Source organism: Melanotaenia boesemani, chromosome 16 (genome assembly GCF_017639745.1).
Source record: "Melanotaenia boesemani isolate fMelBoe1 chromosome 16, fMelBoe1.pri, whole genome shotgun sequence".
In the NCBI taxonomy this organism is placed as follows: domain Eukaryota; kingdom Metazoa; phylum Chordata; class Actinopteri; order Atheriniformes; family Melanotaeniidae; genus Melanotaenia; species Melanotaenia boesemani.
The window spans coordinates 16,782,477-16,801,654 of NC_055697.1; the positions used below are offsets into that span (position 1 = coordinate 16,782,477).

Below are 19,178 nucleotides of genomic sequence, written 5' to 3' on the forward strand. Positions count from 1 at the left end.
GTACTGGGCCATTTAATTGACTATTTTCCTTGACTCGGTATACATGGAGGAAAGTACAATTGTGTTTTTGATAGAACACTAAGACGCAACAGACTTATGTGAGAATATGTTCACTTGCTTTTAACTTTACCCGTGAGAGATCACTGTACATGTAAGTATAACCAAAATTATTATGCAAATATTGTTTTTAAGTTGCTTATTTGTGATTTTCTCAGACAATGTTGCAATCATAAAAATGGAGAAGAGCTGAGCAAAAGTATGGAAATACTTTAAGAGATAACAATTTGACACAGTCACCATTTCTGACATTTTTGGCCGTCTGACAAAAGAAAAAAAATGTGAATGAGTTAATGTGTTAATTTAAACAGAGTCATTGCATTTACATGTATTTTAAAGTCTGGTTTTGGTTGGACAAATCTAATAACTTTTCTCTAGTGTCATGCAAACGTACAGCGCGAATTACACAGCACACTTTTTGCTGCATGACCTGCTTCAAGTGCAGTCTGACCAGGCGCCTCTGTTGAGCACTTCCAGCAGTGAAAAAGTGTCTAAAAAAATAATCCCCTGTTGTCTATTATATGTGTGAAGGGGAGCTTCAGACACACAAACCAAAGAATCCATGAAATTATACTTGCAGAGATTATTTAAAATAAAAACTAAAAAATAACATGACTTGTTTCAAACAGACAGATTAGCCAGTCCATTGTCATGGTAAATTGTGACATGGTAACAAACTGAGCTTTATTTCAGGACAACCACCACTTTCTAAATTGTGTATCTCAACGAAATGTATCATTTGTGTCAACAATGAGCTCTGTGTTATTTAAAAGTAGAATGAGACTAGTTGTTATATATTTAAGAATGGCATTACGTTGTTTTGTGGCACTATTTTCTGTTCTGGAAATGCACATGAAGTGAGGTGATGTGAGAATTAACCTCTGATCAAGTAATGCAATAAATGCAGTCACGTAAAACTGAACGTGTGGTTCTTCAACTAGTTAATGTTATACACAACAAAATGACACTAAAATTACCAGTAATAATTTGTTTTATCTATTTTCCTTGTCATTAGGTTGGAAACTATTGGCTTTTTTTAGTTTAATTGTTTTGTAATTGTTTAAGAGACTCGGATAACAGTTCTGAATGTCACTGGATTGCAAACCTCTCTAATCATGTTGATCCTATTTATTGTGTGTGTTTTTTCTAGTCAATGAACACAAAACAAAGCTGCCAGAAAGGCCAGGAATCAAGGCATTATGCTTTGTTTTGGAGTTTTGTTTCTGCTTTATTATTACCATTAGCACACCTACTTAACAAAAATTAAACTTTCAAGTATTACATGCATCTCCAGATCTAACAGCATCAAAGTTAAAAGGCCTTTATCTATATCAAATAGTCTAATCGAAATATATCATTATTGTTTAAAAAAAAAAATTAAAACTGTAAAAAAAAAATGCAAAAAGCATTAATTAGTGAGATGAACAATACAAAATGTATTTCCTTAAATTAAACATTTAATATGTATCATTATATGGTACATATACCTACTAGTAAAAAAACAATCTTTATTTTATTTCGCCTGTGTAAAAGTCAGAGATTGTTGATTGGCTAACCAAACTGCTGATTTTGATCACTCCGTTGTTTATGATCATGCTCCAAAGCTTGATGAAATTGTATTAAAGTGCTGCTTTCTTACTCGCCCCAGTTGTTGGCAGAGCAGCCCAGCAGCATTCCAGCTCCCCTTCTACAAATACTTAAACAAAGCAATTTCCAATGTGTAAAAAGGTGCTACAATCTTTAACGTTCTTTGTTTTACCCAAGTCTGTCAAGAATCCAAAATGGGTGCTCATATCCAATCATTTCTTTATGGATATCAACAAATCAAAACAGATTAAATTCATTCTCCTGTCGACAAGGCAACTGGCTGTGCTGTGGTGTAACAGTGTGAAACTTGGCAGGAGAAAGTCACATAAATCTGTATTCACCGATAACTTGGAGGTAGACAAGGTGCTAAGGCAGCGCCGACCTAAAAAAACAAAGTCTTACACCATTTACAACTTGCTTCTGCACAGTCACTGAGGGAGTTTTAAACACAGATAAAGCAGGCATTAGAAAAGCACAACAGTTCTTAAAAATTAAGGTTTAATATGTGGGATTAAAAAAAAGAATGGATTAAAGGTTGGGAGGCACCACATAGCAGAACTAATAGAAAAGATGGAGCATGTTTCCTTCTGTGAGAAAATATGTTTTGATTTTCAAAAGAGTACAAACAGAAAGTTATAACTTAAGGCACTCTATAGACAGCTGTGCCAGTTTGTTTAGATGAAAACATTTTTCATGCCATTCACAGTTGTTTAATGAATTCCCTTCTCTGTGCCTGCTCCTAATGTTTGTCTTAACTTTCTAGCTTTCTCTAGATCCCATTTAGCGACTTGTGCTTTTTGTCAGGTAAAAAATGTTGACTTCAGTTTTTTCACAGAACTAATATGAGTGTTGTGCTCTGAACTCTGATATCGTAGCCAAAGCAGCTGCCAAGTACTGATGAGTACATGCAGATTAGTGATGTTACTTTGTTGAAGGAGGGTGTAGATTCAAGTAGAGTCCACAAACTATTATCCAATCAACAAAGTATTAGTAATATTGACATTAACTATTTACCATTTACTTGCATATTTTTTTTTTTTTTTTTTTATATCTCAACTCAAAAAACTGTTAAGAAATTGACAAAACAACAAAATATAAGCAACTCTTAAAAACATGGCAGCCTAGATGCGGTTAGGTTAGGAAAAGATTGTAGACTGCCAAACAACTGACATAACCACTATCTTCATGAAAATAATGGCATTTCATTACAACATGTTTGTGTCTTGTGGTGGAAATATTGTTACGTTAATATTGTTTCACATTGCTTATGTCTGTGTCAATCTTCTTATTCGTTCTTTTAGTGGAGACCTGCAGCTCTCAGTAAGAGGCTTCTAGCTATAAGAGCTCCACCTCTGTATTAGTTCAAAGAGAGGAGTTCAGGTATTAGTGTCTAATGTATTCTCAGCAATGTTTACTTTAGCCTAACAACTGGTTTCACACTGTAAACATTCCTGCCACATGATACTGTGCAAGAGAGATCAGACTATGAAACAGTGAAAGGCAAGAAGCTAAACCATAAGTCATACAACACACAATGATCATGAAGCCAGCTTTGACTCATTTAACATTCAAATCATGTTCTTTAGTTTGACAAATCTTACAAGATTTTTGCAAAACCTAAACTCTGGTATGGTTAGCTTTGATTCACGGCTATCTATTGAATTTGACGTCTTTTTGGAATTGATGTTCTCTGTTCTAGAAATTGTGCTACTCTCAAGATCAAAATGCTGGTTGTGAACAGTACGGCAGAGGCGAGGAGGAGGACCCAAATACAGGACTCAGAGGCAGGAGGCCAAAGGAATGCAGGAATAAAGGTTTTAATCCAAAGAAATCACAAAAAAACTTACAGGAACAAAAATGGGTTGACATGATGGGGAAACATGATGCATGATCTGACCAAGGAAAACTGAAAGTATTGGGTATAAATACTCTGAAAAATACTAACAAGGAATAGGGGAAGCAAACGAGCTAATTAAACTAGGTGTGCTGAATCAGGAAGGACAGAGCACAGAACATGCAAGGGTGTGGCTCAACAAAATAGGACAAGAAACCGAATATCAGATTTTACCAGCTTGCATCTCACCTGCGAGTGATTGCAAGCCGGTGCAAACGTGACCCATCCTCGTTTTGGTATGATATACAATCCTTTCAGTCCAAATGTCCCGTGTTGAATCTACTGTACTTGAACAACCCTGAATCTGTCAAAAAGCTCTGCTCGAACCCTTTTACTCTTAGTACTATCAGAGTCTGGAGATCCATCAGTTCCATAGCAATCCAGTCTAAGTTAACATCTCTTACTCCTATTCTTGATAACCCTGACCTCCTGCCAGGCTGTAATGACGGCTTTAAGGTGTGAAGCTCCAAAGGGCTGAAGAAAGTAGGTGATCTATTTAAAGACCAGATTTTACTGTCCTTTCAGCAGCTTGGCTATTGAATCAAGGTGTTTCTATAGATATTTACAAATCAGACATTTTCTAGTTAAAGATACCACCTTAATGACTAACAACACTATGTCATATGTGGACCAGGCCCTGTCTTTACAGATTAGCAAAAAATGCGTGTCTGCTTTTTACAGAGCCCTGAACTCTAATTCCTCTCTTACCTCACAAGCTACCAAGCAAGCATGGGAGAAAGACCTTGGTGTTGCTATTGATGATGATGACTGGCGGGAAGTCTGATCCCAGGCCATGAAAATTTCTGTATGTAACCGTACTAAATCCATTCAGTTCAGAATTGTACATCGCATGCTTATAACACCTGTTGTTAAAAACAAAATGGATGCTACTAACTCCCCGCTTTGCTGGAAATGCACTTCTGATACTGGTAATTATGTTCACTGTCTCTGGTACTGGTCTAGTATTGTGAATGCTATTTTTGGTGTCTCAATATGGATGGACCCTTTGTGCCTGATGCTTGACCTCCCTGATGGTTAAATCAGTAACAGTAAACACAGGAGACTTTTCAGTATACAGACTTTTGCTGGGCCAATAATGATGCTCCAACAAATAAATTGTGGCACAACATCATTATGCAAGACTGGAAATTGTACCCGCTGTAATTTATTTCTGTTCTCTTATTTTTTTTTTATCCTTTATCGATTGTACCTACATGTCAATACTCTATTGCTCTCCTTTCCTGTCATGTCTGAGCTGTTTGTCCAAATGTAATAAAAATTATATATATATATATATATATGTATATATATATATATACATATATATAAAATAGAAACGAAAAAAAGAAGACTTAAGACAATAGAAGCTAAGGAATAGAAAACACCGAAGCAAACACCCATAAACCATGACAACAGGATGTGTGTTTTGATCTATGAACTGAAACGAGCCCTGATGTCCACTACCACAGCCTATTTAATCCCTCACTGCTCTGTCTTCCTCCACTATATCAACCGATAGAGAAAGCCAGCTGTTGGTTCCAATTACTGCCCGAATCCTGTTTTTATTAAAGTGTGAATTTATATTGTGTTTTCCATGTACAGAACCAGAATTGTGGTAAATAACCAAATCAAATAAAATGTATTTGATGAACAGTGTTTATTGACACCTATCTGGCAAAATGCAGACTTTCAAGCTGGTCTGTGTTCCAATATCGATGCTGGTGGGTCTCATACGCTGGCAGTTTTGCTTTAGAATACTTTTTTGGAGATTGCTGATGATGTGTTGTGAATGTGCCGTGTACTGTACTTAGTTGGGCAGTTCCTGTGGTGGTGCCCTCTGTGGCCATGGGTGGGCTGAGTCCTGGAGTGGACGGATCCCAAAGATATTGTTTTCCACACAGCAGCATCGAGCCAGATGTTAAGTTTTACTAATATTTTTATACCCACATTCAGCTATGAGACAGAAATTACAGTAGCAGTTGGAGTTCATGTTTGTGAAGAATAGGAAGGGGGAGAGAGAGAAAGAGAGATGGTGTATGTGTGTGTTTGTTTGTATGTGTGTGTGTGTGCATGAGTGCATGTGTGATTGGGTGTGGGAGTCTTATTTTATTTTTATCATATTTTAATATGTATAAATTGTTTATAAATTGTTTTTGTGTTGCTCTTTGCAAGACAAGCACTTTATAAATAAAATTTCATTTCATTTCATTTAAAAGTAATGTTTAAAAAAACCTTCAATATAGTGTAGAGTTAGAAGTTGAGCTAACAGGGCATAAATCGATATGTGAAGAACTAGGGAGTATAGCATGACGTCACACACCGTCTCTCTGTGTTGATCTCCACACCCGTGTTTACCAGCCGGTCTGGCCGTGCGTTCATATATGTTCATGTGCCTCCTCTCCTCTCTCAGAGCCCTTATCCCTCCCGATAAAATGCTGAAGCAAGTGAGCAATGGCAGCTCATATTTTCTAAATGTTGGAGAGGGGAACAAAACATTCACCTGCAGACGACCAAGATCTGACATTACCTCTAAAGAAACTACACTCATTGGCGAAGAAGTTATCTGATAAAGAAAGGTAACATAACCTGGATTAATACTGGCCTGGTATATCCAAAGAGGAGATCACCGAGGCTGAAATTTGACTATAAGCTTGCTCCTCTCCTGGACAGTAAGTAACAACACAAGCGTTATAAGTTACTTTGACATGTTCCATGTTGGGGGTGGGGGAAGAGGTGGAGGAACGTGTGGCTCATGACACACTTTGTTTTGGTCTACAAGCAGTGCACAACAGCACACCTTGCAGTGAAGCGATTTTGTTTCTTGCCCCTTTAATTGTGTTATGCCATGGCAATGTGAAAAAAAGGGAGCCACCAAAGCACAATGACGCAGCTTAAAGAAATGACTGCTGACAAAAGAGGCAAAATGATAAACTGTAGTACTGTATAAATTCAGAAAAGCCTTAAGTTGGAAGAGAACAGTAAAAAGTGATCTTTGGTTAGAATAGGACCTTGTAGGACCCGTAGTTGAGATAACATGTATTGTGATGCCTTTTGGTCAAAGACTGTAATCAGCTCATATTGTGAACAATTTACATAAATAATAAACAAAAGAGTTCATAGTTGATGAATAGTAAAAGTAATTTTATGCTAAAAAACGGTTAAAATGTTTTGAATTTGAGATTTAATCAGGGTGAGATATCTGTATCATAACAATCTTTGTCATATTGTACATGTAGCTATGTGAGCAAGTGAGCACTCTCACCATAGAACAGTCTTTGGAACAGTTTTTTCTCTGGTAATGTGAAGTGCTTCAGCAGAAATAAGTGTGGAAACAGCTTATAAATACGCTAAATGTGCCCTTACATGCTCGTGCCTTGGGAAACTTTCATCTTTGTGAGTATGAATGTGTTAAGGAAATACTTGTATATGTGTTAGAAGTATTTTGGTTGTTTAAAATTCATTCTCTGAACCGCTTAGTCCATTACGGGTCGCGGGTAAGCTGGAGCCTATTCCAGCATTAACAGGTGAGAGGCAGGGTACACCCTGGACAGGTCACCAGTCCATCGCAGGGCCAACACATAGGGAACAAACAACCTATCATTTAGAGTCATCAATTAACATCATTTCTTCAGACGGTGGGAGTAAGCCAGAGTACCAGAGAGAACCCACACATACACAGGGAGAACATGCAAACTCCACACAGAAAGGCCACCACCCTCAAGGATCAAACCTCCCCCCATCCTAGCCGAGATTGAACCAGCGACATTCTTGCTGTGAGGCTGCGGTGCGAACCACGACACCACCGTGCAGGTTGTTTAAAATGTGCCAGTTTAATACACGCTGTGATATGCACACAATGTTCAATCTAAGCTAACCAACTTCAGTGTGGTATTAAGAAGGGTGTATTAGGAGCCGTCCCCACGACGCCGGACTGCAGTAAAAACGCAAAAGTATTTTAGCAAACCACCCTTTCATCCACACGAAGCTAGGGATTAGCCTCCATGAAACCAACCATGTCTAAAGCCAGGTACTAAAGTGGAGAAGTTTGAGTCCGCTACCGTCTGCAGTACTGTGCGGACTGCGAAGCCACACAACTTGAGGATTTGTTATCTCACATGTTATGAGGACAGCAATGTATACATGCACCCCTCCCAATATTTATAAATCCCACCTAACTGAAACAGGTAACGGGGGGAATCGCCGCTCACTGTGAAAGTTTCAGTCCCTTTTATTCACTCCATGTGGGCACATTTTTATAAAAAGTGTTGCTTGTCTCATTGGCTCCTTTGTCCAGCCCCTCTTCCTCCTTTACCATCATCCAATAACTGCAGCTTCTGAAGACAAAGAATAGCTGGCTGAAGCATCCACAATGTTGTTCCAACTCCATATGATCACAACATGTATTAATTAAAGTGTAAATCTTTACCTTTTTTCTATTATCTGTAAAGCTGCTTACATGTATGCTGAGCGTATGTATGTCCTATCAGCTGCTCTTACAATGTTGTTGCAAACGAAAGAGAGGATTATGGAAATGGTGTTAAGTTGTGGAGGAAGAATAAATGGAGGAAGAAAGCTGAGGATAGTAGAATTCAGAGCAAAGAGAGAAAAAGAAAAAAATCAGGAAGTGATCCTAGATGGAGGGATATACTCCTGCAGAGAGACATGAAATGACGCTGACCATGACCTTGTCTGAGGTTGGGGTAATTTCTCAACTTAATTCCCCTGCTGAATGTGTGTGTGCATGCTAACTTATAGTGGCCCCATTACTGATGGTTCTAACAAGCCGGGGTCAAAGGCCAGACAGTGGTGAGTGGAAAAGGATGGAGTGCGACTGTTAAAGGTCCTTTAAACACCACCTGCCTTTGCACACACATACACACAACATCTTGACTAATTGTTACCAGACCATTTCCAAACACATCCTCAGTGCCTCTGCAACCCAGGTCTCTCTACCACAGAGATGAAACGTCTTTGCACAGATTTTAGTTTACACAACATGCTTTCAATTCAGCTAAGCCTGATAGGGTGGCCATATTTCAGACGTGTTCACACTTTCCACTTTTTCAGTGTCATCAAGCCTTATTCTGCTGACCTATTTCCCCATTGCAATATATGTTAAATTCCACCAGAGTCATTTTGCACCAGGAAAAGAAAACAGCAGCTGCTCGTTCACAGATATCGTTCAAAGACATCGTTCAAAGACATATCCTTTAGACCTCAGACTAACATTTCCCAGACTAAGCTTGAGTCTGTGCTTGGAAGAATGAAAATTTTTCTAAGACCGCTTCACAGTAAATCGTCTTTGAGTAAATAAAGTCCTTTTGCCCGGCACTGACAAACCTTTCACACCAAAAAGGCTGATAACAACTATGACACATCTCTTTATCCCTCAACACCACTACTACCTCTTAATGAGAACCATCACACCAAGAGTTCAAGATTAAGAAGATAAAATTCTCCAGAGGGTCCCAATCCATCAGTAAAATGATACAAAAATGTCTAGCATGTGGGGAAAATAACACTTAGCTGTGATTAATTTTCGCCATATGTTTTACTGCATCAATATTTTCTAATTATATTTCATCTTGACTCCACCTGTAAAGTCAGTTTTAATGTTTACTTTTAAGTTTTAGGCACTTAACCAAAGTAATTACAGTCTCCACAATAAGCTTAAAAGAAGTCTGCATATTTTATCTTCTGTAAATCCTTCTCGTGTTTATTTTTACTTCACTATCACAGAGACAACTGGTTGGCCTCTGCACTGCAGCTTGGTAAAGCAAACAAGTAGTCTCATTCTCGTGGCAGGAAGCAGCAGGGTTTATGGGAAATGTGGTCCCAATCTTGAGAAGCATTTGCACTTTACCACATGTGTGATACAGAGGTAAGCTGTCATGACAAAAAGACAAAAATATATGATGCATAATGATGTTAACGTGTGCACAATATATAGACATTACTGCCTTCTTATAATAAGACTGTAAAATGTTAGAACTCATTTTATTTTAATATTGTGTGCTTAACTGTTTGATTGTGTGAACCATTTACTTTTGTTTGAAAGTGTGATGATGGTAATATTATTGACTGAACTTATATGAGTTTTGCTGTTAACAAATGGTTGGTTAATTAATGATGATGATTTTTGACATTGTCAGCCCTGTTCTCCCAGTTTTTTATACAGCTGGTTTACCCAAAAGATGAATGCAGATTCTATTCTATTCTATTCTACAGTCATTTAGCAGATGCTTTTATCCAAAGCGACTTACATTTGAGAGTAAGAACAACACAAGCAAGAATTCAAATAAGATGGGACGTCATCATTAAGTTGTAGTCAGACTGCTGTGAGTCCAGTTGGACCCAGGTACTGTCATGTATATATATATTTTTTTGTAGTTTTTTAAAGCATTTTGTTTAAATACAAACATTACAATTTCATCAATTAATATCAACTTGGGTATAAGTGCACAATTTCATCACACAATATCGTCTTGGGCATTGGGCAGATAACCTATAATGTAGGCAAGCCTGCTGGTGGAGTTGCTGTGAAACAATATTTTGAATCATTTGTTTACATTTAATTGATAATTTTTGTTTTTTCTCCTTTAAAATACAAAATATGTGCACTATGGATAAAAATTAGAATTTCCTCAGATGACGTGTATATAATCATTTTAACAGCATTTCACACAGAAAGAGATTATACTTGTGGCAGCACGGCGCGGTCATTCCATACCATCACAACAAAACTTCACAACATACTTTTTGCTTAGTAAAATTTTCATTCATTGTTATCCATGTTGCTATAACAGAGTATTTGTAAGCTGCAGCGAGGTTCTTGTTTATTTTAATGAAAAGACTGCTGTCAAGTAGTCAGCCAAGACATGTAAGTCCGTATTGTTTATCATGGATGAAGCAACACAAGTTCTCCTTTTCTGTGCTTTAAGTGGAAAGGATCATTTGTTTCAACAGGATCAACAGGAGTAACAGTATTGCACAAAAAGTAATAAAGTTTTGTTTTAAAGGATGCTAAATCTTCCCCTATGCGATTTTTTTTTTTTTTTTTTCAGATTTGGACAGCTGTTAATATATTTAGAAGGGCTGCCCTGCAATAACATTGTGTGTTAAATTAATATCTACCTAAGTTAGTCAAATCTGTTTAATTTAATTTTATGAAATTGTTGTATTATAGCATATGCAGAAAAGAATACGTATATGAATATATACTCACAACGTGTTCAAAGTCTTAGGTTTACCATTTGAAAGTGGTGGAGACTTGTAGAATATCCTTAAATTTTGTGACAAAATTAAAGACTTGAAGGCCAAAAGGCCTTTTAACACAGTTGCAGCTCCCCAGAATTAATGTGCTGCAGTACGTGACTACTGAACTAAACGTGTGAATTGACCCCCTCACACGAACAGGTCCAAATTCTTACTGTATTTGTCTACTTTGATAAATGCAACCTGGCCATGTTTTGACTATTGCACTTGAGACTATTTGAAAATACACAGCTGACTTATGCTGCTCATATCTTCCTTTATCACTCATGCAGCAAAACTCAGAAGGTCACTTTGTTCCAGGAAAGCGGAACTGTCTGAGTACATGAAAAATACACCACAGACCCACTCATGCGAGGCCACCGGCTTTGCCTTTGTAATGACCAAAAATATGAGCGATAAATTCAAATGGGTTCACATGAGGTAGATTTGGATTCTTTGTTTTATGTAATTTATCAGTGTCTTTTAAACACACGCATCCAAGTATTTAATGTGTTCCTGCATCGACCATGAACATGGGGTTGCGTGCAATACAATATCTAAATTTTTAAATATTGGAAGACTGAAAAGATTATGGCAGCGACATAGCAGAAAATGTATGCATTCTCCGAGACTGAGTTGCCATTAAATTTCCAAATTACTTTTATAAGAGCTCTTAAGCTTCCAAGACTCTCCTCCAGGAGCGTGTTCTGTATTGGGATCAAAATCCAACCTAAACAAAATCCACTCTACAACCACTGACTGTCCAGGTTACTATGGAGGAGAGAGAAGTGAAGACTTTATTATTCTTACTTTATGGCTCTATATTGTATTGATAAGCAGCCAGCAAAAGCTATCATTGTAAGGCTGAACACAATTTAGTTTTTTGACTCTTTGATGATTTTATTAATTTAACCTGGAAATTAAAGCATAAAACCACACAAAACGTATCAAGTAATAACTGCCTAACACTGCAAACAAATCCTATCTCTACTTTTGCATCATTTAATATTCTCTTCAGCTCCCCGTTCCCATCCTTGCCAAACACAATAACAGATATGAAATGCGGCCCACCCAAAATCAGGACGCCAGAGTTTCTTCTGCGGTCAGGTTGCATTAATTGTAACCAGCGAAAATCTCAGTTCTATGTTTACTAGCCTCTGTTGCTGCACCTCTCCAACCATCCTAACATTCCCTCTTTTCAAATTACATTTGTCATTCTGAAAGCTCATGGTTTACACTAGCATACCTTGAACCTTATGTGAGTGCACGCACATGAATGTGCATGACCCACAGAGTCCAGACAACATGTCAGGCTATGAGTAGGTGCCAAAAAGACTGTTTGTGTGTGTGATCTCCTACCTGTTATTGTAATGTTGCTGTAGATGTTGGACAGCTGCTCTTTCAGCATGACCAGTTGTGTAGTGGCAGCCTTCTCTCTTTGTAGCTCCAGCATGATGTCAGGATGGTGGGCCAGTTTGCATCCCTTCTGTTTGTCCAAGGCAATGTCACTGCGCACTATGTCTTTAAGCCAGCAAAAAAACAAAAAATAACAACACAAAATTAATAAATTAATTAATTAAAAAATGCAAATGAAAATCAATTTTGGATAAATCAATATTATGGGGTGTTTATACTGACACTGCCCACAAATTTTGCTTTAAAAATGTAATTAGCAAGTTTGAGCCAAGACCAAATACAAGAGGTAAATTAAAGAAACATTTTAATCCACATGCCATTAAAAATACCTTTTACTACCTTCTACTAAAATACTCTCCTTTGTCTGCTCTAATGGTACACATACACACACACCCACCCACACACACACACATTTATAACCCCATGATAGTCTATGATTAGCATCCTCATTCCTCGTTTTTATTTTTACTTTTTTACTGTATAAATGAAGTCAAAATAGATTTATGTACTAACTATTAACTTGCGGGTAGACCGTTACATTGACAGGTGTTTCTAATATTTTGTTGGAAATGTTTCATGAACGCAGGCTATAAATTAAAACCACTAATCAAAAGAAGAAAACGAACAGTGTGTGATTCACGAGGACTCGTTAAATTACCGCTGCATTAGCATAAATTTAAGCTAGTTTGGAGCATGAAAATGAACAAACCTGTCCATCACGATTTTAGTTTCCGCGCTTATGTTGGTTCTAAGTGTGTTTCCCATTGTTTTACAAACTGCGTAAAAATAAAATTTTAGAGGAGTGAATACCTGCTTTAAAATCTCTCTGGCTGCTTAGGGAAGCAGAGATGGACACCCAAGAAGCGGACGCCAATTGAAACTTCTCAAAGTCCGTCAAATAAATACAAAGTCGGACCAAAAGAGTAAGAGAAATGTCGAGTCTAATTACCGTCCTCGTAGTTCTTCAGATAATAGTCTGGCCCTGGTCCTCTGAACTTAGCGAGGTTCTTCTGGTTGTTGAACTGCAAGAAGTCGGTTCGCTTTCCACCAAAACGTAGAAAAGCAGGCGACAGGCCGCGCGCCAGGGTCACGAGTCGCTTGGAGCTGCGGACACGTAGAACAGAGAGTGAAAAGGAGAAAAAAATCGTCACGACTTTTAGGTGGTGTACTCACCTGCCACCTGTGTGTTTACATTCGGTTTATAGTAAAGGACATATCTGAGAGGAAGAGAAAATCCTTTACCCTTCTTTCTATTTTAATCCAGTTTTCTCAGTGAGATACAAAAGACCTCGTCTACCTTTAACTATTAATATTTTTGTTTGTTTTGTTTTAATTTTGTTTTACTTATTTATTTGTTCTAACATCTAGACCAAGATAAATACCTAAACACCATAATTAGGCAGAAGCTCAGGTAGAACACTGAGGCAGGGGGGATTAAAACACACCCGCACGCACTAAGGACCAATGTAATGTTTGAGGGATGAGCAGCTTTACCCTCCAATAGTCCATTTTAAATACGAAGCACGTGCTGCTTTAATTCCCACTGTCATGGACAACCGAAAATAGTGGCTTTTACTTATTTTGTCCCATAAGAGGTTAGTCGTTGCTCATTACCCCCACTCTCTACAATGTACTAATATTCGCTGGATAAAGTTTTAATTATTCTAAAAACAAATAAAAGAGGGTTCAAAGGGGAGTTGTATTTAGTTAAGGATCACTGACAACAAAATGACAGACGACGCATAAAGAGACGTCCCAGTAGCTACAAACCGCTTCTGGTTTAAGGTTTCACGAAACTCCATTAAAGAGTGGGGTTGATGTTAAAGGTACATGATTGTTTGAATTTATTTATTTATTTATTTATTTATTTATTTATTTATGTATGTATGTTTTGTTTTGTTTTGTTTTGATAAAGAATTGTGTGCAACCATATACAACGCTGTAAAAGTGATTATTTGGATAATTGTATCCCAGCCATAAAAACACATGGCATAGACCTATGTTGGAACTGAGAAAAAAATATATATATATATATGAAAGATAAACATTTCCCTTCTTCTCTTATGGGGGTATTATAAAATAGGACATAGAAGAAAACATACTTTCCGTTTGGTTAAAAAGGTTTCAAAATTGTGGAAGAACTAACCAGTGAGACTGCAATGAAAAAGTCTATTGTCGGAAAAGAAACAAGTCTGGAAAAAATGGAATAAAAATACAACCTTGTCAGGCCTATACGAGGAGTAACTGGTTTTGTCAGTGTTATGCGGTAAGTATAAACACTGAATTTAAGTATAAACACTGAATTTAATGCCATTCTTCTGTTGTAACAGTGACGCTGGTATAATCTTTGTGGAATAAGCTAAACTCAATTCTGATTAAATAATAAAAATGTTCACAGAAATGTGGGCTTCCACGTATGAACCAATGAAGCTGACATTATAGTGAATTTAAATTCAAATTGACGTTTGAATTATTTTGTTAAAACAAATACATCTAGTTACCACCGCCATAATAATTAATGATGACTGAAACCTTAATATAGATTTAGTTTATTAGGAAACACTAATGTTGCAGACTAATAGGCCTCGGGGTGCAGTTGTGTCCAATCTTAATATGTATATTCTTTACATGCGCGCAGGACAAACAGCAACAAGTCCAAGATTAACTTTGTAGTAATTATTTAATGTTATGATTAGTCTGAAAACCTATCAGTCTAAATAAACGCCGAGCTGCTGGACTTCTCGGTTCATTAAATAAAGAAGAAACGTGTTGGATCGCTTCATGATATTTTAGACACCGTGACTGCGTGCGTAATGAATAAAAGACCAGTTGAACATGAGCATTCATAGATAAACGCTGATGACGAGCAGGAGAGCAATTTGGTACCTCAGAAAGTCCAACCAGCCGTCTTTGATGATCGAGGGGTCCAGCTGCAGCGAGAGGAAGTTGTCGTTGAGTACCCTGATCGGACTGCGAGTGTTGACATCCAGGAGAACCAACGTCCTCCCCATGAAGCCCGGCCGCTTCCCGCCAGCTGCAGGTCTCTGATACGTCGAGGATGAAGAGTACGAGGAAGAGAGCACCGACTGCACCATCAAAATAAGCAAAGATGCCAGCCACATTGAGGACCAAGGGACTACGCACTGTGAGAAATTGGGCATCTTCTCAGTTTTGGAGAGCTGGGTGATCAGTGAGCTTTATGAGACTTAAAAGCTGGAAGAAGAAGAAGAAGAAGAATAAAAAACAAAAACACCCTGCAGCAAAGTTCTATGGCAGTTCTTTGTTTCGGTCTCATCGATCTGGATCTGTCTTCCTGTCTAGCTGTCTCACCTCCTCTGCCCCTCGCCCCTCTGAGTATTTTTGGGAGCTGCGCACAAGAGCGCACGCCCCGAGCCAGCCTTCCCGGTTGTGGGAGCCAGAAACAGGGAGGAGGAGAGGAGACAGTACCGCCCCTCCAAGGTTCTCTGAAGTATGAGACTGTTCGACACTTTTTCAAGCTCTTATGTTTATCAAATGGATTCTAAAGAAAGATGTCCTGCAAATACCGTACAGCATACATAGTAGTGGTTTAAGGTCATTATTTTTCTTAAACATATATAAAGTCGAAAATATGGCAAAAACTGCTATATGATTTTGTTGAAAACCATAAATGAAGTGGAATCTGAAGAGTAAGAGTAGTTGTGCACATCAATACGCGCTATGATGATGATGAGGAGGAGGAGGAGGAGGATGACAATGACGATAATGACAAGGCTTTCTAATTTAAGTAAATCGTTACTATCATTTTTATAGATATGAACCGAAAATTATTGATAATCTGAAGAAAAATGTTACTATACAATAATTTGTTAAATGAGAAGGGACTTACAGGGCAATGCAAGACTAAGGTCTAATAACCTGAACTGGGCTCTGACCCAAGCTGCAGGTCATACTTAGAAATGATCACGTTAGACCTCGTTTATCTGCAGCTATTTAGAAACACTGCTAACTGCACGTTTCAAATAGCCTATATATTTTTCTTTAAAAAAAAAACATTAAAAAAAACATGACAAACCAGAAGAATCTCCAGGCCGCGATTCAAGAGAACAAAAACAGGACAACACAATCTCATCATGTTTCACATTCATTGTCAAAGCCAAAGCTGTTTTGACAAATAACTGATTGCACATTTTGGAAAATGAAAAGAACCTTTCCACTAAACAACTAAATAAATTCAAAACCAATTGTGTATTGAAGTTCCTGTTCATGAAGCTTGTGTAATTTCTTGTGCAGCTCTGCAGCAAACAAAGTGCACTTTCCTGTGATTCCAGGGCGCAGCGCGCCGCGCTCTCTACGGGTGGTCAGTGTGACGAAAGGTGGTCGTTTAAGGTCACTGCCATCTCACAGATGAGAACATCAAAAGAAAATTAACACACAAAGCCCACTTTAATATATCTTCTTTCTTTCTATTCTAATGTCGGTTTAAAATAAAAGGGCACTTATTGTTTAAACGCCATCCAAATGAATCATAGCGACATTAGTTCCTTTTGCTTTTAACAGAGCAGAGTGGGTTTTTGTTATGAACAAATTATTATATTAATCAATCATCTAAATGTGCAAATGCAAAAGTCAAGCTAATGGGGTCACTTCGAGTTTTAGACACTGTGGGAAATCGTGACAGAAATATTTATTTGTCTGGTCCGAGAGTAGATCAACAGAAAGCCAAATGTTTTTGCTTCTTTTTATGTGTCACTTCAGCTCAACTTATCTTCAGCAATAGCATGCAGTTTTAATATAAAAATAAATTTTACTTTTGGGCGCCGTTCATGACACACAAGGTCAGCTTACAGTCAAAGATACATAAAATACAATGAAATACAATTAGCTAGTTAGAAGGACAGGAGAAAATGTTAAAAATGAACAGCAGGACACATTGGACGTGGGAGGATCAAAGAGAGTAGCAGAGTTTAAAAAGAGGAGTCAGGTTTGGATTTGAAGAGGGGAGTGAGATCCTTAACTAGGGAGCAGAGCAACTGAATGTTCTGCCTCCCATGGAGGTAAGGCGTGAATGGAGTACAGTGAGAGGTGGAGGAAGAGGAAGAGTGCGAACCGTTAGCAACATGAGATCTGAGATATATGAGTGAGATTAAGGTTATAAAACATAATCGTAGATTTGTTTTCAGATGCAATTCTAAAATACCTGACTTTCTTCAGCTCTTGGATTTGATTGGCTCTATTAAGTGAATATTAAAAGCTTAAATAGAATGTTACTTAGCAGAAATGTTAATTCAATGAAATTCTGATATATAATTGTGTTACATGAGTGTGTTAAAAATGTTTACTGGGCACATCATGATTGACTTTTTTATTGTTTGATTTTAATCCAGCTTTCTAAAAGCTTGTTCTCACAGACCAGCATATTTGACAGTATACAGACATAAACTTATTTTTCGTTAGTTGGTTTGCTGACATATTTGATAATCGGATAAATGCCTCGTGCAGGGCGCAATGGCTCTACATACTCATCCCTCTCCAGCAGAACATTTGAAAATATTTACATGTGCAGCTTTGAAGTGAACGCTCAGTCGATGATTTACGACAGCAGCGCATTTTGTCTGAACATTTTCTTACTAACATAAAACATTCAGTAGAAAAACTTTATCAAGACACGTTAAGTCTCAACAGACCAGGTGGAGTTTCTATTTACACAGAAACCCTTTAGCTGCCTTTGTAGCCTAATTCAAATTCAAAACAGTTTCCTGTGGAAAAAAAAAATGCAATTATTTTCAAATTTAATGACTTCTGGTATTTTTCCTAAACGTTGCTTTTAAACTAAGGACACCTGTTTATTGTTCAGCCCTTGATATCAAAATATTTTATAATGAAGACTTTAGCCACTAATTAGCTCGGTTTGTAGAAAAAGGAAACGAGTTTTAAATAGCTTAAAAGTCTGTGGTCTTTTTTTTTTTTATTTATTTATATCTACTCGGGGAAAACAGCTTCATGTAAGCAATCGGAAATAAAACGCAAAGATGTTCGTTGAAAACTGACATCTTTGTTTCTGGTGTTTACATATAGTCATATAACAAACCTAATCAGCAGAGAGAGGGAATTTAGCTTTTTAAAAATGATTATTCTTATTATCTTTTTCCCAATACATATTTGCCGACTTTCATTTTCTTCTTTTATAAGTAAGACTTCAAACATTTTAATCGGTTCATTGATATTATGGACAGGGAAGTTATTTGAGATATAAGCGCCAAGTGATCCGATGTGATTTGCAGCTCCTATGTGTGTTTCTTCTGTCTTCCAAAGAAGTGCGGCCAAATGAAAATTGGATCCATTTGTCACACCTTGATATCCAGATTGATTAGTTCCCTTTCTTTTTATTTTCCTTCTTATTCTTCTTATTTTTTTAATCGCAATTTTACAGATGAATAAACAAATGCCGTGGTGGATCAGTTGCTAAATAAGAGCAGAATGTAACCAAATATAACATCAGTTTTTTGCTTCGAGCAGAAATAATCCGACAAAACTGTTATCACCAAACACAGCTCCCTGAGCATTCTTTTATTTTTCACTCTTCAAGAAGGTAGCTCATCAATAAACAGGGAAAACTACTACTACTACTTCTTCTTCTTCTTCTACTACTACTAATAAAAATAACAATAATAACAATAGTCTTGCAACTTTCCATAAACAGTGTTTAGACATTTTCTTGGTCTTGCCAAAGTTTTTAATGTTGAAATGTTAAACCCTTATAATACAATCACACAGTTGATTAATGTTAAGTAAATCTATGCCTCTTTTAAAGTCCTTTTAAGCCTGCAGGATCAAATCGCATCCTTCAATAAAAAGCAGAAACATCACAGCAATTATTTAATTCGTCAATCGATGCAAATTCTGCGATCAAAATAACTTTGTGCGTAAAAGAAATAGATCCACACATTTTAACTTGAGCAATGTTCAAGTTTGAACTGCTTTAGCAATG

General features: G+C 37.3%; 1 protein-coding gene across 1 annotated transcript in view; it reads right to left on the reverse strand.

Moving 5' to 3' along the window:
• Window positions 1–15,544, reverse strand: part of hpse2 (heparanase 2) — a 64,059-nt gene extending 48,515 nt beyond the window's left edge. Inside the window, exons 1-3 of the mRNA XM_042010147.1 lie at window positions 15,095–15,544; window positions 13,158–13,312; window positions 12,152–12,313 (exon numbers count right to left, since the gene is read on the reverse strand). Of these exons, the coding sequence (XP_041866081.1) occupies window positions 12,152–12,313; window positions 13,158–13,312; window positions 15,095–15,369 (592 nt within the window). The 5' untranslated portion in view covers window positions 15,370–15,544. The remainder of the gene's footprint in view (window positions 1–12,151; window positions 12,314–13,157; window positions 13,313–15,094) is intronic.
• Window positions 15,545–19,178: the final 3,634 nt, after the last annotated feature.